Source organism: Loxodonta africana, chromosome 1 (genome assembly GCF_030014295.1).
Source record: "Loxodonta africana isolate mLoxAfr1 chromosome 1, mLoxAfr1.hap2, whole genome shotgun sequence".
NCBI classification, from domain to species: Eukaryota; Metazoa; Chordata; class Mammalia; order Proboscidea; family Elephantidae; genus Loxodonta; species Loxodonta africana.
The window spans coordinates 37,934,060-37,959,175 of NC_087342.1; the positions used below are offsets into that span (position 1 = coordinate 37,934,060).

Sequence of the window (25,116 nt, forward strand, 5' to 3'; positions counted from 1 at the left end):
CTTGAAAAACATTAAAAAAAAATTCTTAATCCTGGCCCAGAAAAACACAAGCTGTGCGCCTAATTTGTCCAATAGGCTATATGCCCTGCTGACCTCTAAGGATTACACTTGCTAAAGTAGAACCCCAGAAAGCAGATCATTTGAGATGCATTAATAATTCAAATTTATAAGAGATTCTTTCAAACATTTAGTTTCTACTTCCTATTCTAGCAAACCTTTGATAAAGTGACTAAATCACAGATAAATTATATTTGAATAGTTAAGGAACCCATGACTCCCTTCCTTCCCAAGTTACATAAAAATAAGTAAATAATAACATATTTGCAACTACTACATAGAAGACTAAAAAGTAGTAAGGGTTCTCACTTAAATAATTGGATATTTTTGCCATATTTGCCTAGATTATTTTATACATCAATACTGTTGCCATGTGCAGTCCAGTCAATTCTGACTCATAATGATCCTACAGGACAGAGTACAACTACCTTTTCTAGGCTAAATCTTTATAGGAACAGATTGCCAGGTCTTTTCTCCCAAGGAGCAGCTGTTGAGTTCCAACTGCCTACCTTTCATTTAGCAGCCGAGCACTTAACCATTATGCCACCAGGACTCCTTTTGTATATACATCAATAGACGCTATCAAGAAGCCCTGGCAGTGTAACGGTTAAGAGCTCAGCTGCTAACCAAAAGGTCGGCAGTTCAAATCCACCAACCGTTCCTTGGAAACCCTATGGGGCAGTTCTACTCTGTCCTATAGGGTTGCTATGAGTTGAAACCAACTCGATAGCATCTACCAACAGCCTGGCAACAGACACAATCAAAAGAATGTGTGAAAAAATCAATTATGGCTCCCACCGCCCAGGGTAGCAGCAATAAAAGGAACATGGAAGGGGGGATAAATCACCTATTGAGCAACATGTGTTCTCTCTTCTACTTCGGCCTCTTTACTCTGGTTTTCTCTATTCTATCATAAAGAACATTATACATTTTTGATCTATAAACCCGTTGACATCGAGTCAATTCTAACTTATAACGACCCTACAGCACAGAGTAGAACTGCCCCATAGGGTTTCCAAGGAGGTGCTGGTAGATTCGAATTGCCAACTTTTTGGTTAGCACCCTGAGCTCTTAACCAAAGCAGCAACTGATAATATTGTACTTGCCACTAAGGAATAATATTTTGTTTTTTTGGATTTCTGGTTCGACAAGCAAACAACATAGAGGTTGTCAATTCCATTCTTACAATAAGAAAAAAACAACACACTGAAAATCAACAACTCTTCTCAGATTCATCACAGAATTGAGGTCACAGGGCAAACTGCCACCCTAGAAACGGGAAAGACAAGAGAATACAGAAAATCACAGCTTACCAGGAGCATAAGCCTAGTAGGAATACTCAAACTATAACTGATGAAGTCCTGGACACTCAATGTAGACTAACTTGAGAAATAAAAACTCTTGAGGGGGCAGTCTTGCGGGGGGGTGGTCCTCAAACCATCATGAGTTTTACCTTCAGGAACCCCAGCAGGTTCTTGCTGTGAAGGCTGAAGGAAAAGCTTCTCATGCATCCAGCAGGGGGACGATAAACAATCATTCTGAAATATGCCCAGAGCACTCTGATCTCCAAAACAAGGGCTGCCCTCCATCAAAAGAAGATGGAAGGAATACACAGAATCACTGTACCAATAAGAACCGGCCTATGTTCAGCCATTTCAGGAGGCAGCATATGATCAATAACCAATGGTAATGAAGGAAGAAGTCTGAGCTGCACAGAAGGCACTGGCGAAAAAGAAGGCTCCAGGAACTGATGGACTACCAATTGCGATGTTTCAACAAATGGATGCAGCGCTGGAAGTACTCTCTCTTCTATGCCAAGAAGTTTGGAAGACAGCTTCCTAGCCAGCCAACTGGAAAACATCCACATTTGTAGCCATTCCAAGGAAAGGTAATCCAACAGAATGTGGAAATCATCACACAATATCATTAATATCTCACTCAAGTAAAACTTTGCTGAAGATCACTCATAAGAGGCTGCAGCAGTACATCAACAGGGAACTGCCAGAAAGTCAAGCCAGATTCAGAAGAGGATGGGGAACAAGGGATATCATTCCTGATGCCAGATGGATCTTGGCTGAATGCTGAGAATACCAGGAAGATGTTTACCTGTGTTTTATTGACTATACAAAGGCATTTGACCGTGTGGATAACAAATTATGGATTACATTGCCAAGAATGGGAATTCCAAAAAGCTTAATTGTGTTCATGAGGAACCTGTGCATAAACCAAGAGATAGCTGTTCGAACAGAACAAGGGGCTACTATGTGGATTAAAGTCAGGAAAGGTGTGCATCAGGATTGAATCTGCATGATGAGCAAATAATCCAAGAAGCTGGACTGTATAAAGAAGAAGGTGGCATCAAGATTGGAGGAAGAATCATTAACAACCTGCCATATGCAAATGACACAACCTTGTCTGCTGAAAGTAAAGATGACTTGAAGCATTTAAAGATGAAGATCAAAGACTACAGCCTTCCGTATGGATTCCACCTCAACCTAAAGAAAACAAAAATCCTCACAACTGGACCAATACTCAACATCATGATAAATGGAGAAAAGACTGACACTGTCAAGGATTACATTTTACTTGGTCCGCAATCAATACCCATTGAATCGGCAGTCAAGAAATCAAATGACACATTACATTGGGCAAATGTGCTGCAAAAGACCTCTTTCAAGTGCTAAAAAGCAAAGATGTCACTTTGAACACTAAGGCGCGCCTGACCCAAGCCATGGTGTTTTCAAGCACCTCATATGCGTGCAAAAGCTAGATAACGAATAAGGAAGATCGTAGAAGAACTGACTGAATATTGAATATACCATGGACTGCCAAAAGAACAAACAAATCTGTCTTGGAAGAAGTACAACCAGAACACTCTTTAGAAGCAAGGATGACAAGACTACGTCTCACACACTTTAGACATATTATCAGGAGGGATCAGTCCCTGGTAAAGTAGAGGGTCAGCGAAAAAGAGGGAGACCCTCAATGAGATGGACTGACACAGTGGCTATAACAATGGGCTCAAGCACAACAACGATTGTGAGGATGGGGCAAGACTGGGCTGGAACCACATGGACAGCACTTAATGGTAACAACAACAGAAATTAACTGTTCAAAACACAAAAATCCACTACCAACTACAACGTTGTCTTAGTTTCTTAGAGCTACTGTAACTGAAATACCTCAAGTGGTTTCACTTGTGGCTTTAAGGAACAGAAATTTATTTTCTCAGTCTGTTGTTGCTGTTAGGTGCCGTTGAGTCAGTTCCAACTTATAGCGACCCTATGCACAACAGAACGAAACACTGCCTGATCCTGAGCCATCCTTACAATCCTTATGCTTGAGCTCATTGTTGCAGCCACTGTGTCAATCCATCTCATCGAGGGTCTTCCTCTTTTCCACTGACCCTGTTAACTCTGCCAAGCATGATGTTCCTCTGTAGAGACTGATCCCTCCTGACACCATGTCCAAAGTATGTGAGTTGCAGTCTCACCATCCTTGTTTCTAAGGAGCATTCTGGTTGTACTTCTTCCAAGACAGATTTGTTCATTCTTTTGGCAGACCATGGTATATTCAATATTCTTCACCAAAACCACAATTCAAAGGCGTCAATTCTTCTTCGGTCTTCCTTATTCATTGTCCAGCTTTCACATGCATATGATGCAACTGAAAATACCATGGCTTGGGTCAGGCGCACCTTAGTCTTCAAGGTGACATCTTTGCTCTTCAACACTTTAAAGAGGTCCTTTGCGGCAGATTTACTCAATGCAATGCGTCATTTGATTTCTTGACTGCTGCTTCCATGGCTGTTGATTGTGGATCCAAGTAAAATGAAATCTTTGACAACTTCAATCTTTTCTCCGTTTATCATGATGTTGCTCACTGGTCCAGTTGTGAGGATTTTTGTTTTCTTTATGTTGAGGTGTGATCCATACTGAAGGGTGTGGTCTTTCATCTTCATTAGTAAGTGCTTTAAGTCCTCTTCACTTTCAGCAAGCAAGGTTGTGTTATCTGCATAATGCAGGTTGTTAATAAGTCTTCCTCCAATCCTGCTGCCCCGTTCTTCTTCATATAGTCCAGCTTCTCGGACTATTTGCTCAGCATACAGGTTGAATAGGTATAGTGAAAGAATACAACACTGACACACACCTTTCCTGATTTTAAACCAATCAGTATCCCCCCTTGTTCTGTCTGAACAACTGTCTCTTGATCTATGTAAAGGTTCCTCGTGAGCACAATTAAGTGTTCTGGAATTCCCATTCTTCACAATGTTATTCATAATTTCTTATGATCCACACAGTCAAATGCTTTTGCATAGTCAATAAAACACAGGTAAACATCCTTCTGGTATTCTCTGTTTTCAGACAGGATCCATCTGACATCAGCAATGATATCCCTGGTTCCACGTCCGCTTCTGAAACTGGCCTGAATTTCTAGCAGTTCCCCGTCAATAAACTGCTGCAGCCGTTTTTGGACGATCTTCAGCAAAATTTTGCTTGCATGTGATATTAATGATATTGTTCTATAATTTCCACATTTGGTTGGATCACCTTTCTTGGGAATAGGCATAAATATGGATGTCTTCCAGTCAGCTGGCCAGGAAGCTGACTTTCATATTTCCATATTTCTTGGTCTCAGTCTAGGAGACTGGAAGTCTGAATTCAGGGCCCTGGCTGTAAAAGAAGGCTTTCTCTTTCACTTCGCTCTGGGGGAAAGGTCCTCATACCTATTCAGTTTCTATTCCTTAGTTCCTTGGTGATGCTCATTGGTGTGTATCTTACCTTCTGTTTGCACTTCTTCCTCTGTGTGTAATCTGGTCTTTCTACACTTAAAAGATGACTGGCTTAAGACACACCGTACACTGGTCTCATTAACAAAACAAAGCAAGTCCTATTCCTAAATGGGATTACATCCACTGTTACAGAGGTTTAGGATTTACGGCACATACATCTGGGGGGAGCCCTGGTGGTGTACTAGTTAAGAGCTCAGCTGCTAACCAAAAGGTTGGCAGTTCGAATCCGCCAGACGCTCCTTGGAAACCCTTAAAAGGGCAGTTCTACTCTGTCCTATAGGGTCACTATGAGTCGGAATCGACTCAACAGCAACAGGTTTGGTTTTTGGCTTCATTTTGGGGTGACACAATTCAGTCCATAACATTTCACTCTTTGGCTCCCCCAAAATTCATATCCTTCCAACATGCAAATCACATTCACCCTATCACATTATCCCAAAATCTTATATCAACTCTAAGTACAAAAATTTTATCTTCTGAATCATCTAAATAAGTACGGATGACAATCCAGTTATATACCATCCTGGGGCAAAATTCCTTTCCATCTCTGGAGCTGTGAAATCCAGAATACAGGCTACCTGTTTCCAAAGTACAATGGTGGAACAAATAGAGGGTAGACATTACCATTCCAAATGGCAGAAGTCAAGGGTACCAAACAAGTCCACAACTGAGCGGAACAAATTACCTTAGATCGCAAGGTTTGAAAATAATCCTCTGTTCTCGGAGGCCATCTCCACACTCTGGGAATTGGCCACATTCTCGGAATTCTGAATGGAGGCCCCTTTGCCCTGGGAGCCAGGCCCACCTTCCAGGCCCACTGGGACAACAACTCTGTTCCTCCTGCTTTGGGCAGCCCCACTCCACTACTGCATCTGAATGGCGACCCCAACTGAACTCTGGAACCGAGCTGTTAGAGATCTGACTCTTCGAAACTTAGCAAGCTGTCTTCCAGCCTCTGAAATGGAGGCAGTGGTTCCACCCTCTGAAATGGAGGCAGCCCTGCCTGCCACGGTCCCTCCAACAGTTCTGCTGGTCTCCAATCTGTTCCCAAGATGGTGCCTTCCTTTTTTGGAGGGACAGCAGATGTTTGCAACCAAGTCACTCCACTGACCCATTTACCACCTTTAGAATTCCACAAAGCAGGAAGTTTTCTGTCACTCTGTGCTGTCTCTGTTCCTTTCGGTCTAAGCTGATGGGATTTTTGCTTCAGTGGTTGAACAGATCCATCAGTCACAGACCTAATCTCTTTAACAAAAGCCTGAGCCACCATATCCTTGGTGAAAGTTCTAGGACATGTGTCCTTAGTTTGTACAACAGATTTTTCCATGTCTTTAAGTTCTGGCTTCACTTCATGTAATGCATTTTTAAGTCCATCTCTTTCCTCCCACATTCTACTATAAGCAGCAAGGAGAAACCACGCTGCTCATGCTGCCCCTTTAAGATCGTGCTTAGGAATCTCCTCAGTGAAATATCCAAGTTTATCACTTACAATTTCTATCTTCCACCAAACAGTTGAACATAATTCAAATAAGCTCTCTGGAACTGCATGAAATGGATCATCTTCCCTCCAGCGTCCAATCACATGTTCATCATTTGCTTTTAAAGCCTCACCAGAAGCACATTCAATGCCCACATTTTTAGCAACATTCTGTTCACAGCAATAAAAGCTCTCATCACAGCTCTCAATTCTTTCTGAGCCCTCAACCGTCTCTTCAGGCAATCTAGGGCCTTCCTATGAAGCACATCAAAATTCCTCCAGATTCTGCCCATACCCAATTACAAAACCACTTCCATATTTTAGGTATCTGTTACAGCAGCACCCCACTCTCCAGTTCCAAAGTCTGTCTTAGTTTCTTGGTGCTGCCATAATGAAAATACCACAAGTGGGTGGCCTTAACAAACAGAAATTTATTTTCTCATAACCCAGGAGGCTGGAAGTCCAAATTTCTCTCTCTGTTGGCTCTGGGGAAAGGTCTCTGTCTCTTCTCCTTGCCATGTAGCTTCCCCTCTGTTTGTGCCTCCTTCTCTGTGACTAATCTGCTCTTTTGTTATCTCATAGGTGATTGGCTTACGACACATCCTACACTGATGTGATCTCATTAACATAATATAGAATGTCTTATTCCAAAATGGGATTTCATCCACAGGTACAGGGGTTTAGGATTTCTAATACATATATTTTGGGGAATACAATTCGATCCATACCTGAACAGAAATATTAAAAGTTAAAAAAATTTAAAACACAAAACAGAATCACTAAGGAATCAATGTAGTTTTTGACTAAAGAACAGGAGCAAGACAAGGATGTCTGATCTCGCCACTGCTACTCAATTTGTATTCTAAGTCCTGGCCAAAGCAATTAGGCAAGAAAAACAAATAAAAGGTATCGAAATCAGGAAGGAAGAAGTAAAACTATCCCCATTTGCAGAGGACATGATTCCACATAGAGAAAGCCCCCCAAAAATCCACAAGGAACCTAGTAGAACTAATCATTCAGCAAAGTGGCAGAATCCAAGGTCAATACACAAAATCAGTTGGGTTTCTGTATGTTGGCAGTGAACAATCTGAAAAAGAAATTAATTCCATTTATAATGGTATCTACAAGAATAAAACACCTAGGAATAAATTTAACCAAGGAAGTGAAAAACTTGTACATGGAAAATTATAAAACATTACTGGAAAAAAATTAAAGACCTAAATAAAAGGAAAGACATTCCAGGTTCGTGGACTGTTAAGATGTCAATACTACTGAAAGCAATCCACAGATTTAACACAATCCTCATCAAAATTCCAACAGCCTTCTTTGCAGAAATGGAAAAGTCAATCCTCAAATTTATATGGAATGGCAAGGGGCCCTGAAGAGCCAAAGCAATTTTGAAAAAGAACAAAGTAGGAGCCCTCACACTTCCCAATCTCAGAACATACTGTAGAGCTACAGTAATCTAAACAGCCTGCTACTAGTATAACAGACATACAGACTGATGGAATAGAATTGACAGTTCAAAAATACACCCATACATCTATGGTCAATTGATTTCAACAAGGGTGCTAGGTTCATCCAATGGAAAAAGGATAGCCTATCTACTAAAATGGTGCTGGGACAACTGGATTTCCACAAAAAATAAAGCTGGAACCATACCTCATACCATTTATATAATTTAATTCAAAATGGATCAAGGATCTAAATGTAAGCACTAAGAACAAAAAAATCTTAGAAGAAAACATAGGGCTACAGCTTCAGGACCCAGGTTTTAACAACAGAAATAACATCAAAAGTACAAACAACAAAAGACAAATTGGACTTTGTCAAAATTTTAAATTCTGTGCATCGAAGGACTTTATCAACAAAGTGAAAAGGCAACTACAGATTGGGAGAAAATTTTGGGAAACCATATAGCTGATATATCAGGGTTTAATGTCCAGAATATGTAAAGAACTCCTACAACTTAAGAACAAAAAGACAAACAACTCAATCAAAAAATGGGCAAAAGGTTTGAGTAGACATTTTACCAGAAAAGAAATACAAATGGTCAATAAGCACATGAAAAGATACTCAACGTCATTAGTAACAAAACCACAATGAGTTATCACTTCATACCCAGTAGAGTTTCCAAGGAGCGCCTGGCGGGTTCAAACTGCCGACCTTTTGGTTAGCAGCCGTAGCACTTAACCACTATGCCACCAGGGTTTCCAGCACTAACATGGCTATGATTTAAAAAATGGAAAATAACAAGTGTTGACAAGTATGCAAAGAAATAGGAACACTTATCCATTGTTGGTAGGAATGTAAAATGATACAGCTGCTGCAGAAAACATTTTGGCAGTTCCTCAAATAGTTAAGCATAGAATTACTACGTGGTTGTTAAGTGCCTTTGAGTCGATTTCGACTCATGACAACCCCATGTGACAGAGAAGAACTGCCCCATAGGGTTTTCTAGACTGTAATCTTTATGGGAGCAGATCTCCAGGTCTTTCTCCCATGGAGCCGTGGGGTGGCTTCAAACTGCCAGCCTTTCAGTTCATGGCTGAGCACTTAACTACTGCACCACCAGGGCTCCTTAGAATTACTATATGATCCAGCAATTCTACTCCTAGATATGTACCCAAAAGAATTGAGAGAAGGAACATAAACAGATACTTGTATACCAATGTTTATTGCAGCACTATTCACAACAGCCAAAAGGTGAAACCAACCTAAATGTCTAGCAACAAATGAATGGATACACACATACAATGAAATGTTATTCACCCATAAAGAGAAATAAAAGTCCTCATACATACTAAAATATGGACAAACCTTAAAAATATTATGTTGAGTGAAGTAAGTCAATCAGAAAACAACAAATATTATATGATCCACTGATATGGAATAACTAGAATGTATAGAGACCATTACCAGTGATTACCAGAGGCAGGAAGGAGGGGAAAAAGAGGAGTCATTTGCTTAGGTTGCACTGAGCTTCTGTTAAGGGGCGATGAAAATTTTTTGAAAAGGACGGTGGTGATGGTTGTACTACATGATGAACCTAATTAATATCACTGAATTGTACACATAAAAAATGTTGAAAAGACAAATGTTTTATACATTTACCACAATTAAAAAGGAGAATCAATGTAAAACAGTGGAAAGAGATTATACAAATAAGCTACATTGATAATAAAAAGGACTATAACAAATTGTAAATTATTTAAAAATTATAATTCAACACTGAAAACATGTAGATTTTGATGAAATGATGAACAAACCAATGGCATGAAAAAAAGAAAAGACAGAGAGGGAAGGTGAAAGGATTATTCAAGTTTAAAAGAGGCTTAAGAGACTTAAAACTCAAATGCAATGTCTGAATGTTATTTGGATCTTGATTTGGACTAGCCAACTATGAAAAAGAGGGCTTGGGGGTAACTGTGGAGATGTGAATGTGTACTAGGAATCAGATGGTGCTGAGCAGTTGTGGTTACTTCTGCTAGCTCTAACAGTTGCACTGAGGTGCCACATGCAGGTGTCCTCATCTGGGGGTACACGGAAGACAAATGTCATGATGCCTGACATTCACCTCAAAATAAACCAATAACGAGCAAGCAAATATACCTCAAAAAGCACTGATGAAGCAAAACTGGACAAATATTAATAACTGTTAAATATTTTTTTTATATATAGGCAATAAATATATGGGGGGTTCATTATCTTATCTCTCCCCTTTTAACATGTGTGAACGTTTTTGAAATAGAAAGGTAAAACAAATTTTCTTAGCAGATGATTTTAAGTATTAGCTCTTTCAAATTTTCAAGCATATAGTTTCTAATCTTTAGAAGCCATTGCAGAATACATACATATACATATCCACATGATTCTGTATAGCATTAACACTAAAATCCAACTAACGAAGCAGTTAAAAAAAACTACACATCAATTTCACTTAGAACTGTAGTTTGAAAAATTCTAAAAAACTACTAATAAATCAAATGCTACAGTATTATTAAAATAATCATCCAGAGGAGCAATAGATTCTACCTAAAGCATAAAAAAGGTTTCTGGGATACACAACTGTATATAAATACAACTCTAATTTTGTAATACGTACTCTTTTTTTTTAGCTAAGAAAAAAAAAAGAGACAAAAAGAAAATGCATCAAAATGTTAATGTGATTATCTCTATCATGAGATTATGGGCAGTTCTTGCTTCTTATTTATCCTTTGCAATATTTTCCATAATATACATTTCTTTTCCATAAAAAAAAAAAACTCTCTGTACGTGTCAAGTTTTCAAATTTTACTATTAAAATCATTTTCTATATGCCATACAATCATGTGCTTATTTGTAGTTGTTCAACATTATCTTCATTAGTTAAACTTTAAGTTGCCAACATTCTTTTAGGGCAAACATCTAATAAATGAGACTATATCAACTGAATGCACCAAATAAAACCTGAAATCTGTCAAAGAGTGAAGCCATCTATAGATGCAAGAACCATCGCCTCGAACACATGTGAAAGCTGGACAATGAATACCAAAGATCAAAGAAGAATTGATGCCTTTTAATTACAGTGTTGGCAAAGAATACTGACTATACCATGGACCACCAGAAGAACAAACAGATCTGTCTTGGAAGAAACAGCCAGAACACTCCTCAGAAGCGAGGACAGTGACACTTCATCTCACGTACTTTGGACATGTTACCAGAAGGGGCCAATCCCTGGACAAGGACATCATGCTTGGTAAAGGAGAGGGTCAGCGAAAAAGAGGAAGACCCTCAATGAGATGGATTGACACAGTGGCTGTAACAACAGGCTCAAGCATAACAACGATTGTGAGGATGGCACAGGGTGGGGCAGTGTTTCGTTCTGTTGTACATTTCTACATAGGGCTGCTATGAGTTGGAACTGACTCTACAGCACCTAACAACAACAACAACAAGGAGATTAACTATTGACGACTTGGAGGAAATATCAATAAGCACGAAGAACATAAAACAAAAACCCAGCATATTTATCAAAGATGACCACCTAATTTTCTAGTCCATGTCAGGCATTCACATTTCCACCACTTTAAGACCTGACCTCTACCTGCTAGGAGAGAAGCTGTATCACATGCACACTAGCCTGTCAGATGCCAACTTGTGGACGTTGGCACACGAGGGGAGGGGCTGTTAGAAACAATAAAAGGACATTTGCACTTGAAGAATACAAATTAATTTTTTTAAAAATTAAGCCTTTCCTGTTTTAAAGAAGGTGTGACAGAGATATAAGTATTTAGTTGAAGTTATCTTTGCTTTTAAAAAGAATTGGATTAACTTTTATTAATATATTTTACTTTTTACTGAATAAACAATACTTTATTTTTTATTAATTAAAGGTAGCTTAAAAAGGAGATAACCAGTATCTTTCATAGAAATTTCTAAAAATACGATACTTTCATTTAATACAATTTCCCTAGCATATAAAGATGAGGGTACAGACAATGACAGTTAACTTTGTTTATGCATGTCGGGGACTGGGGACATGATGGCTAAAAGGAATGACAGATCACTAACAGTCCTTTTAAAACTGAACATGCATCGGGTCACATTTATAGACTTAGTTACACATATAACGTAAAGATGGCTGTAAAAGAATTTTTAAAAGTCTAGAATTTTACTCACTGGGATTTAATTTGTTATCTGCCCTGGAGATGAGGCATCATGGAAAGGTAAAGCAGTCTCCCATTTCACACATGTAAGATGGGTCAACAAATGTCTCACAGATAAATATCTAAAGTACAAGGCCTTCAAAGGGATTCCAGCCTAGTCTGCAACAAATTATTTACTGCACATTTTTGATCTCTACTTTTATAAACACAGAACTAATGTCACACCCTGTAAATACTCTGCAAACACAGTGTCAGGTTTCCATTATGGACGCTCCCAGCAGATGACTTGGGGTATCGCCTTACCTGAGAGGGCATCTTGTGCTTCAAAGAAAGTACTGAGACCTCCTTTCACGTATGCCAGACTGCCTTCGTTCTTCTTGTTAGCCTGTTTCTTCAGATTGTTGACTGCCATTTTGAGCTGTTCAAAACTGAAATGAAATAAAGAAATCAAATGTCTGAGACTCCTCGACCCACCGCCAGTGAGTCGATCCTGACTCGTAGCAACCCTGTAGGTCAGAGCAGAACTGCCCCATAGGGTTTCCAAGGCTATAAATCTTTAAGGAAACAGGCTGCCACATCTTTCTCCCGCAGAGCAGCTGGTGGGTTCAAACTGCCAACCTTTGGGTTAGCAGCCGAGCGCTTAACCACTGCACCACCAGGGCTCCTCTGAGATGCCTAACAAGCAAAAAGAAGTAAGATAAATTCATTAAGTGTAAAATACTAGAAGAGTTAAACCTACATTAAGAAACGTACAGACTAACACAATATGTAACTGGATAAAAACAAAAAGCTCTCAAACTCTTACCTAGATCTAAACCTTTTAATTATTATTAATGCTTAAACTGCAGCCACTATAAAAGACTTTTTTAGCCCTCAAATGGTAATTCCAAGTATACCTGGCCCCTTAGAAGTAAACACACATGCAGGTATTTTTAAAATCTATATATTTATGCTATATACAATATGTTTTATATATATATTATATATAGTTTATACATATTGTGGTTTTGGGTATATACAATATACAGTGAAACCTGACAGAGCCAGAACTTGATGGGACTGCCTTGTTTTTCTGGGTCTCATAAGTTTTCCACCTTGGACAGGGTGCAGTCTTACCACTTTCTATTGCTCTCTATTAATGGAAAATATTTGAATTTTCCTTCTCTGACAGGTTCCCACCTTACACAGGTTCTGGCTTTTGCAGGTTTTATTGTACATGATTTGCCAGGTAAAAGGTTTTGCATATCACCTATCTGACAGAAACCCTAAAGGAAAGACACAGGTCATGCATGCGGTGATGGACAGTTCCTCAAGAGGCAGAACTCCTCTCGGTGTCCATACGTGCACTGAAGTATTTTGGGTACAAGCTGAGCATAATTCTATCCTAACCACTTCAACACCTAGCCCACTGTCATTAATAATAAAACTACATAAATCTGTGGGTAAATTCCCAATTTACATTTATCACTATTTCTCATACAGAAAAATAGACAGACCTCTGTATTTCATAAAGTTTTATTCCTATTTGATCTAAAATATTCTGAATATAAAACTTTAAATATCTTTTTGAGTACCATGATACCCCTAGACAAAAAAACAGATAAATGCTGGTTTACATTAGAAAAAGCATGCCCACCACATAAAAGTAGAACCATCTTTCACAATCAAAGAATTCTGCTTTAAAAATTTATCAGACCAAATCTGCTCCATGTATTAAAAATACCAACTTCATGTTTTCTATTACTGATTTTCACTTAATAAAGAAGAATTTACCTTAAGGTATGTTTTAACATGTTGACTTCCCAAGAATGTAAGTTTTAAGCAATAAACCATTCATATATTCAAACATCTTTATTGAATGTAATTGTTTTCAATCAATCTTGCAAGTTATAAGCCTGCTCTTATAGACTGTAGAAAATGTCAATCAGCAGACAAACAGAAACACTTCAATGTGGATACATGACCTGTATATTTTTTGACTAACGTTAAGCCTGCTCTTTACAAAATGACAAAGCAACTCATCTTGCTTTGTCCCTACAATAGTCAGGGAAGGCGGTTTTGTGCGTATTTTATACCAGGACTTAAAATTGTTCTGTTAGTGGAATAGAGAGAAATCGCATTGACACACATCAGTTTAGATACCCAGTTGAGACTCCACAAAGTTTTAAAAAGCTGCATGAGTAATGAAATGTAGAAACATAAAATTACAGAAAATAAGGGTCCTCTAATGAATAATCTCATTTTACAAATCAGGAAATAGATGCCCCGAGATATTCACTGGCTCACCAGCATCAAAGGGCTCATCCGTGGCAGAGCCAGACCTAAACAGGTCCTATACCCAGAAAAAAAACAGGTCCTGTACAAGTTATTATATATTCTTACTATAAGCATCCAGGTGAAACCATGAACTGCTGATAGTCCAACATATACTAACCTCGTGGTTGAGTGATTCTCTATAAGATACCAGGCAGCTGAAAAATTCTCACTTGTGAAATCAGCACTCATTCCATGGAAGAGCATTTCTAAGTCCTTCTGGGGCAATTTACTTCTGAGGGAGAAAAGAAGGCTTAAAATATATTTCAACTGCTATTACTACAAAAAGGTTAATAGACATCACAGAGTATCTGGTATAATAAACACAAACACAAATAATTATAATTACATATGATACATTACCAAGAATATGAAAATTTTTACAAATACATACAAACTACATCTCCTACACTGTGGCTGATTTCCTATCATATAAATGTCAACTGTACATGTAAGACTGAAAAATAGTTAAAACACAGAAATTACATCAATATGGAATATGAGATTGAAAGAGGGTTTAAAATATCAGACTGAACTGACATCTTATGAAATCTATCAAAATATGAATTCCCCAATTCAATGGATAAAAATCAAAATTTGGATACAGTGAAAACTCTTTTAAAAAATTAAATCGGTTTGTTAAAATATGTCTTGTTAAAGGCAGAATGAAAGTTGTTTTAAGACATTAATGCCTAAAAAATCATCAGTGTACTAATAAAATTAGATCTAACTACAACAGTTCAAATCCACCAGCCACTCCTTAGAAATCCCATGGGGCAGTTCTGCTGTCCTATAGGGTCGCTATGAGTCAGAATCGATTCTATGGCGACAGGTTTGGTTTTGGTTACATAGCACTTATAATAGTTTTAAGGAAAACTTGTGATAAAAACAGGCTACATATTACCTGCAACTCACTTTGTGGGCTTCATTTTTAAGTGTAATTTCTAAATTAATTCATTTATTTACTTGCTCAAATTCTTATTAAGTATCTACCACACATCAGGGTCCATGTAGCGCACCAGATGGTTATACCTGAGAACAGAAGTAACATGGCTGGCTCTGCCCACTGCAGCTTACAGCCAGCACATCTACATCCTATCTTTGAGGGGAAGTTCAAGCTCCACAGTAAGGTTTTTCAAAGTTGCTCCCTGAGCTGAACTCTGTTTCCTCTTGGGACTCATTTCTTATCACTTATCCTTCCTGCTGAAATCATAGTTGATGGGCTGCTGCTTTGGAAGGGGAAAGTGATAGACTTTTATGCCTTTTCTCTGCTGGCTAGTTTCAAACAGTAAGGGTTATAGATGAGCTGGAAGGAAGACAAGTGGGAATGGAAGGTTGTTCTTGGTTAGTGGTTAGTACTGTCCAAGGTGGCTGGTGCCTCTCGGCCTGCCAGATGTTGAAAACTTACTTTTTGTCTGTGGGTATTTTCAGGAGCTCACTGAAGGCCCTGGTGGGCTCCTCCCACTGCACTCTGGGATGTGTCCCCTCTCAGTGCTGCTCCTCAGCATCTAGTTGCTCCACCTTCTCATGGCACACAGGCTCTCACGCAGAGCTCAGGTGGCCTGGAGCCTGCTCTGTCCTGTGAGGCACTGACTTGGTCTACAGGAAACCGTTTCCTTTGTGCTGAGAACCTCATAGCAGTCCCTTCTCTTCTCCACATGGGCTGTCTCAGTCTTGTGAAGTGATACCAGGATTCAGTGCATCACAACTGCAGGGTTGCATGGAAACTCACTCCCTGGGCTTAAGATGAGGTGGATCGCACGTTCCCCACAACTTCCCCTTCACTGCCCAGCTACAGCTCTCTCCAAAGAATCTCTTCACAAACCCTCCCTTCCTCTACTCTCTCTTCATATTCCCTAAAAGGCTAAAGGGTGCAAGTAGCAAAACCAGTTCTCAGTCATCTCCTCTTCTATCTACAGTGTTAAGGCCTCAGTCAAGACAGAGAAGTCCTACTTTTACATCTTGTTACACTTACCTTTTTCACTATATAGTCTTCTTTTTTTAGTTAGGGAAGAAAACAAAACAAAAAGCCCTGTTTAAAATCTTAACAACAGAAGATGAGACGAGATTTTAAGAGTCACGGACACCAGGTTGGTATTACCTCAGTCAGGTAGCTTTGAGACTAAATCTTCTAACTGTCCTCACCAGCTTCAAAGGTTAAAAGGTCTGTAGTCTGAATCTTCTTATTTGTGCACATGTGTGCTCATGGATCATTCATAAGATTACTGGTCATTTTCACCAGTCAGCAGTCTTTTGAGAGGGAGATGGAGAACTTGCATCTTTAGGAGTTCATTTGGTTTGTATTCTTCATGCTGGTTCCGATACTTAGTAATAACATCCTGTTACCTTTGGAAGTTTCTCTCATTTTATTTATTTACACACTATGCCTCCAAGTTAAAACCTTGGGAATATAATGTCTGAGTGGAGACTCAGGCTAAGCTAAGCCATGCTGAGTCCTAGTAAAGAAATCTAGGCAGGTTTCTCCCTACAGCTCTACCCTAACTGACTGGTAGTGGCTGTCTAGAGTGCTGTGTTAAGGGCCACGTGGACTTCTCTCACTCAGTGGGAAAGAACATCATAGCCAACCAGGAAGGCCTGCCTCTGTGTGAGAAAGGGCAGACATATACACCAGTGTGGCATTATACATTACCTTTGTATAATGCTTACACGAGCATCCTTCTATGTGCTGCCTAGCATTTCAGTCACTCAGGAAAGTTAAATAATTTCAACAGAATCAAAATGTACTACAAAATCACAAATATCAACCAAATCCCTACTAATAGCAGTTTTTTACTAATTATTCAACGACATGAAACCCTTGTCTAAGAAGGATCGATTCCAAAATCACATATTAAGAGCACAACTGAGGACAAGAAATAAAAAGGGACACTGAGAAGCCAGACTCAGCTCCGTGATCCCTCCCTCAAGCCCACAGTTTCACTTTGCATAGGTGTTCCCTGTCCATAATCGAAGTAGAATTGTGAAGGGGATTGCTGGGGTTAAGAACTGACGACATCAAAAAAACACAGATAACCCAATCGAAAAATGGGCAAAAGACTTAAGCGGACATTTCAGCAAAGAAGATATTCAAATGACCAACGAGCACGGTACTCAACGTCATTAGCCATTAGAGAGATGCAACCACAAGGAGATATCACTTCACTCTCACTAGAATAACTGAAAACAAAAAAAAAGAAATAACAAATCTTGGCGAGGATGTATAGAAACTGGGATCCTTATGTACTGCTGGTGGGAACGCCAAATGGCACAGCCGCTTTGGAAAACAGTTGGACAAGTCCTCAAAATGTTAAACACAGAACTACTATAACCAAACACACTGCCATCAAGTCAATTCTGACTCACAGCAATGCTACAGGACAGAGTAGAACTGTCCTATAGGGGTGCCATAATCTTTATAGGAGCAGACTGCCACATCTTTTTCCCACGGAGCAACTGGTGGGTTTGAACCGCTCACCTTTCAGTTAGCTGCCAAGCGCTTTAACCACTACACTACCAGGGCTCCTTATGAACTACCATAAAATCCAAAACACCAAACCCACTGCCGCTGATTTGGTTCCAACTAATAGAGACCCTACAGGACAAAGCAGAGATGCCCCATAGTGTTTCCAATGAGTGCCTGGTAGATTCAAACCACCGACCTTTTGGTTAGTAGATGAATACTTAACCAGTATGCCACCAAGGCTCCATGAACTACCATATGACCTAGCAATTCCACTCCTAGGCAACTTTCAAGAGACTTAAAAGCGGTGACACAGACAGACACACGTACACCAGTGTTCACTGCAGCACTATTCACAATTGCCAAAAGGCAGAAAAAACCTAAATGTCCTTCAGAAAAATGGATAAACAAAATGTAGTTAACAACATACAATGGAATACTGTTCAGCCATAAAGAGTAATAAAGCCCTGATACATGCTGTAATATGGATGAACCTTGAAAATACTATGCTGAGAGAAGTCAGTCAATCACAAAAGGACAAACACGTGATCTCATTTACATGAAATAAAAGAAGAGCAAATGTATAGAAACCAGTTTATCAGTGGTCACCAAGGGTAGGGAGAGGGGAAAGAGGAGTGAGTCAATGTTGGGAAAACAGTGAGTTTTTGTTTATGGTGATGGGAAATTTTGCAATAATTATGGGTGATGGCTGCACAACATGATTAATGTAATTGATACCACTAAATTGTATACCTGAAAAATAATGAACTGGCAAATGCATTATATATATTTTTACAACAATAAAAAAAGTTTTAAAAATTGAAATAATAACAATCCTCCCTAAATCACACAATTAAGTCCAGGTCTGCCCTTGTACAGAAATACAGACCCCCTTTTTAGCTGACACTGATGGCTAAGGACCCAGCATTCATTTTCAACCCTCTTTGCTAACAGAACCCCATACAGCCCAGAGCTCCCCTTCACTGCGTGATTCCAGTCATCTTAAGCCAACTCTGGTTATCATATTCCCCTTGCTATTTATGGGCTAACCTTGTTTTGACAATGATGTCTGAAGAGAGGTCTACTGGAACATTTCTGGGAAAGTTCTTAAGCTGGGTTCATCAGAAAAGCAAAGCCAGTAAGGCATACAAATATCTATATAGACAGATTTATATAAAGGAAATGGCTCGCACAGTTGTAGAGGCTGTAATGTCCCAAATCCATGTATCAGGTGGGAGGCTTCTCCTGATTCACCAAGGCATATGGGCTGGCAAACCCAAGATCAGCAGGTCAGCCAGCAGGGCTCTTGCTTACTGGCTGCGAAGACCAACAAATCCCAAGATCAGCAGGTAATACTGCAGATAAGCTGCTAGCTAAAGTCCCAAGAACTGGAGTGAGACAGACAGGAGCCGGCTGCAGGAACCAAAGCAAGCAAACTCCCATTAGTCTTGCCAAAAAGTCCACTTATATATTCAATGTAGGCCACACCCCCAAGGAAACTCTCTTTCAACTGAGTGGCCACTCACAGCAAATCCGACCACGGAGGTGATCACAATATATCAACTCTCATCATGGAAGTGATCTCATCGTCATACGACTGCCAAACTACATCATAGCTGTCAAACCACTGAGAATCGTGGCCCAGCCAACTTGACACATAATCTTAAAGACCACAGTTCTCCATACTTTTAAGAGGGAGAACTGAGAGACTGTCTTTCTGCCTCTGGACATTACCGCATCTAGTTTCAACACCAGAAACTGCTACAGCTGTTTTGCAATTACCAAGGAAATGAGTTTTATGCTAAGGGAAAAAGAGCAAACCCAGGTTCTTTACATCTCAGTAACATTACTGAGCCACTAACTCAACCAATCGTGGAGCCCGCAATCTCTAGACGTTGTTTATTATGAAAAAATGAATGTTCTTTTTGCTTAAGTCAAAATGAATTTTCATTTTCTGTTAGGTGTAGCTGAAGGCACCATGATTTACAATTTATCCCAAAATACACGCTCAAATATACTGATCTTTCATGCAAATACCTGGAAAATGTGAAATACATGATTTGGAAAAATAGAAAATGAATAACAATGCCAAGAATCAATGAAGCTCCATGGTGAACAAACCTGCAAAGTGGCAAATGGCTCTCCTCAACATTTATAATGGGAGGCTGTGGTTAAGAATGCAGGCTGTGGGTTCAATTTCGAAGTTTGTTAAGATTCCCAGGTGGCGCAAAAGGTTTGCATTTGTCTATTAACCAAAACGCTGGAGGTTCAAATCCACCCAGCAGTGCCACAGAAAAAAGGCCTGGTGATCTTCTGTAAAGCTTACAGCCAAGAAAACCCTATGGGAAGTTCTACTCTATAGCACATGGAGTTGCCATGAGTCAGGATAGACTCAACTGCAATGGATTTGTTTTCAGTTTTTAGGTTTTTGGTTTTAGATCAATCTGTCTGACTGCAGGGAAGCTATTCAACCTCTCTAAGTTCCTTTTATTCATGAAAATAATGGGATTTTGATACCTGAGGATTAAAGTAGATAATGCATAGGGATGATTTAACAGTCTCTGGCACAATAAATGCTCAAAAATATTTTCTTATTTTTATTCCTTGTACTTAATAACCTCTTTATAGTCTACAGACTTATTTTTGTAAGACTCATCTCATTTTATTCTGATTATATCTGAGTTAAATATTTCCACACTACAGATGATGAAATAGCCTCAGGTTAGATATAGTCAACATTTGAACTCAGTGCTTCTATACTCAAAGAAGCAGAGAATGTTAAGTATGAAATAAAACCATAACTATGAATCTAAAAACATAGAAACTTAGGGGGAGAATGGAGCAGGCATTTATTGAAAATGAAGAAAATTGCTAATGATCTTAATAACATAATAGTGAAAGAAGCAGTGCTTTGTCAATGTAGCTACTGTACTTGTTGTCAGCTGCTACAGACCAGGCTCCTGACTTACGGAGATCCATGCACAATCGAACCAAACACCGGCTGGTCTGGCACCACCCCAGGGTTAGGCTGGGAATCGGACCATTGTATTTTCATTGGCTGATTTTCAGAAACAGATCACCAGGCCTTTCTCCCTCATCCGAGTTAGTCTGCGGGCTCTGCTGAAGCTCGTTCAGCATCATAGCAATATGCAAGCCAACAGTTAAAACTTAAATGTTTGTTAAGAAAGCTGGATTTTGAACTTTAACCCTCCAAGTGCAGGAGATTGAGAGATGGGTCAACAAACCAGTAAAAGCAAAGATGCACTGGAGCAATTCAAATTAAGTATACACTTTAAATCTTATAATATGAAGATACAGACTGAAAGCAACATGTACTCTACTACGTAAGTTCATGAAATATTTTCATCAATGAATCAAAACAACACAGTTTCACGATTCTTAGCTTGCCACCCCTAAAATACATGTTTTCCGTTAGGTGGCACTGTAAGCTCAGGTCTAAATTTTAATTGTTTTAGTCCTATGCCCCGGGAGTATACAGGCATACGGACTGAATGTACAGATACAAAACTAACAGAATGTTCTTAATATGTCACCATTCACTTTTACGTATGAGAATGATCTTTAGTGATGACCTATGTAGCATACTGTTGTTGTTAGGTGTCATCAAGAGGTTGTGACTCATAGCGACCCTATGTACAACAACAGAATGAAAAACTGCTCAGTCCTGTGCCATCCTCACAATCGTTGTAATGTTTGAGCCCATTGTTACAGCCACTGTGTCAATCTATCTCACTGAGGGTCTTCCTCTTTTTGGTTGACCCTTTGCTTTACGAAGCATGTCATTCTCCAGGGACTGATCCCTTCTGATAACATGTACAAAGTATGTGAGACAAAGTCTCGTCATCCTTCCTTCTAAGGAGCATTCTAGCTGTACTTCTTCCAAGACAGATTTGTTTGCTCTTCTGGCAGTCCATGGTATATTCAATATTCTTCACCAACACCATTAATTCAAAGGCATCAATTCATCTTCAGTCTTCCTTATTCATTGTCCAGCTTTCACATGCATATGAGGCGACTGAAGACACCATAGCTTGGGTCAGGCACACCTTAGGCTTCAAAGTGACATCCTTGCTTTTGAGCACCTGAAAGAGGTCTTTTGCAGCAAATTTGCCCAATGCAATGTGTCATACGATTTCTTGACTGCTCCTTCCACGGATGTCAATTGTGGATTCAAGTAAAACGAAATCCTTGACAACTTCAACCTTCTCTCCCTCTATCATGACATTGCTTATTGGTCCAGTTGTGAAGATTTTTGTTTCCTTTATGTTGAGGTGTAATCCATAACGAAGTCTATGGTCTTTGATCTTCATCAGTTAGTGCTTCAAGCCCTCTTCACTTTCAGCAAAGAAGCGTGTGTCATCTGCATTATCGCAGGCTGTTAATCAGTCTTCCTCCAATCCTGATGCCGTATTCTTCATACAGTCCCGCTTCTCAGATTATATACTCAGCATACAAATTGAATAAGCAGCATACAAAACAACAAAATTCATTTGGGGAAAAATTCTAACCACTCCACATACAGGGAGGTCTGGTTGCAGTTGTGTTACTCTGTGTGTGTTTGTGTTGAAGAAAACATGTTTTCTTGATTTAGCAAGTGGTAAAAAAAAAAAAAAAAGTGGGCATCCTAGCACAGTAAAAGTGGGACTACATAGTTCTTCTGAGTGTGTATATATTACACTCAGTTCTTTTAGTTTAAAAACTTTAGGAACATTGTTTTGCTCTGATGTATTAAATATTATGAGTTTTTTCTTTTTTTGTTTTGCGGCTTTTATTTTCTGTACTGGCATGCTTTCTGGACCTAGGCATTATATCACAGCCCACATATCTTTTTAATAAAAATTTATAAGAATTATCTCCCTGTCACTTTTCCTTGTTTACAAAATGTAGCATGAAAATTGGTCATCCCTTCCTTGTTCTTAAACCAAACCGATTAGAAAATATTGGATTTCTACTGCCCATCAAAGCCACGTGAAAATAAAACAGGCATTAGTGGTACATCCATTTACTGCTCTAGACAGCCATTCCCAGTGATAATTTTACAAAAAAAGCTTGAGATCATATAAGAGCAGGAGCAAAGCTCCGCTTTTATGCCTCTACTCCTGTGATCGTTAAGGTTGTGTGTCAACCTGGTTGGGCCATGACTCTCAGTGGTTTGGCAGTTATGATGTAGTTTAGGAGTCATATGACAATGTGATCACTTCCATGATGAGGGTTGATATAATGCGATCACTTCTACGATGGCATCAGTTTAAATGGAGTTTTCCTGGGGCTGTGGCCTACGTCTAATACAGGTGGACTCTCTGACCTGCCAATCTTGAGTTCCCCAGCCCCTGTGGCTGCATGAATCAGGAGAACCCTACAGCCTGACCCACGGATTTGGGACATTCCAACCTCTACAACCACGTGAGCCATTTCCTTGATAGAAATCTCTCTATACAGATATGTATACACTTTACTGGCTTTGCTTCTCTAGAAAACACAGCCCAAGACATCTGGTACTGAGAGTGGGGTCCAGAGAAACAAAATTTTAAGGATGAGTTTTCTAAACTGGTTCTCAAGTCTAGTTAGTCTTAAAGATGTTGATGACTCTGTTTCCAGTGGAAAGCGGGCACTGTGAATCCATGGCATGAGGTAGCAATACAAATATGCAAAATATCACTACCAAAAGATCAGGTATTGGGGAAAGGCAAGGCTCTGGGTGATCGCATGTGTGATATGTTTCTACAATTCTGTCATAATGAGAACTATAAGACAGTTGGTTGGTTCGTCCTACTTTCACTAGACAAAGTGGTGAAAGAAAGAGGTGAGCTCAGGACTTCAGAGTCAAAGCTCAAGTGCTGCATAAACAACCTCAGTTTCCACTTGTGTCTTGAAAGAAAGCCTTATCTCTTGTAGTAACAAAGCTGGTATTGCTGAATACCAAACACAGACTCTTTATCATAAAAGTGGCTGAATTACAATGCCAACTCAATTCCCAACCTCAAGTGGTGCCACAAGTTAAAGCGAGGGCACTGATTGGGAAGAAATGGGATCCTGAAACATGGGATGGGGACCTCATACCACCAAGAAATAAGCACCAGGAGCATAGTGTATCCTTTGGACCTGGGGTCCCTATGCTGAGAACCTCCTACACCAGGGGAAGACTAATGACAAGGACCTCGCCCAAGAGCCAACAGAGAAAGCCTTCCCAGAGCTGGCGCCCTGAATTTGGATTTCTAGCCTCCTAGACTGTGAGAAGATATATTCATCTTTGTTAAAGCCATCGACTTGTGGTATTTCTGTTATAGCAGCACTAGATGACTAAGACAACTGATCAGGTACTGTCTCCAAAACATGACATAAATATTCTCTTATAAAGCAAGTGAATATTATTTTCAAGAAACAAAACCTAGTGAAGGCTTCTACTTAATCTGAACCTCTTTCTACTTTATTTTTCAGTTGAAATAATTTGTCTCCATTACAATCTAAACCATGCAAAAACATATATATTCACGACAATAAGCATAATCAATCAGAAATACAGACTTTTTTACGAGAAAATTCTAGTCTCAATTCAAAGTCAAGTCATTTTTTCAGAGCAATTAGTAACATTTTTATAAGCATCACGGCACCACGTGTACAAAAACGCCAGTTAAAAATTCAAAAATATGAAGGATTTAGCAGTCAAAGTTGGCCAATAAATACCAACTGTTAACTCAGTTGAAAGATAACAGCATGTATGCCAGGTACACTAATAAAATGTTTATTAAACCCTGACTCATACAGAGACCAAAACAGAATCAATGCTGTCCTACTCTTCCTTGCTTTCCTACATTCAGATGATATGGCTACAAACCCCCTGGTACCTCACTTCCACACTATAGGATTAACTGTCAGGTGTAGCAAATTTCCATAAGCATTCACGCTGCAAGTAAAAGGAGCAGATTCATCTTCCAGAGGCATTTCTGCCACTTTAATCTGATGGTTCATCAGAAGTATTTTACTAAGGTGCTCATAATTGTTCAAGCCTTCTCAATTAATATGTTTCAACAAGTAAATAACAGTAAAATCCACCTATTCCCCCTTTTTAAAAAAATAAAATAAAAACAGGTCCTCTCCAACCTTTATATTATGAGATCCCCAAATGACACAAACAAAAATAAAAGACAGGCAATAAGGAAATGCTTTCCAGAATTTCAATCTGAATGCAACACTACTCTCTACCGAGACTATAGCTTTTATCTGAAAAATGTTAAATAAGTCAGAAAAATAAAACCCACATCAATACTGTAACATCTGCCTTTTCTTCCCACTTCTTTTCTCTTTCTCTAAAGTAAGGCTTCTCCATCTGAGGGCAAAGAATTCAGTA

The 25,116-nt window shown here is 39.2% G+C and overlaps 1 protein-coding gene across 12 annotated transcripts in view; it reads right to left on the reverse strand.

Moving 5' to 3' along the window:
- The window catches only part of EXOC2 (exocyst complex component 2), a 330,347-nt gene that overhangs the window by 234,478 nt on the left and 70,753 nt on the right, over window positions 1-25,116 (reverse strand). For 11 of the 12 annotated variants that reach the window (XM_064279802.1, XM_064279801.1, XM_064279798.1 and 8 more), the window contains 2 exons: window positions 14,409-14,522; window positions 12,278-12,402 (listed from right to left, as the gene is read on the reverse strand). In XM_064279802.1, coding sequence (XP_064135872.1) covers window positions 12,278-12,402; window positions 14,409-14,522 — 239 coding nt within the window. The remainder of the gene's footprint in view (window positions 1-12,277; window positions 12,403-14,408; window positions 14,523-25,116) is intronic. The other variant, XM_064279792.1, reaches the window with a different exon arrangement.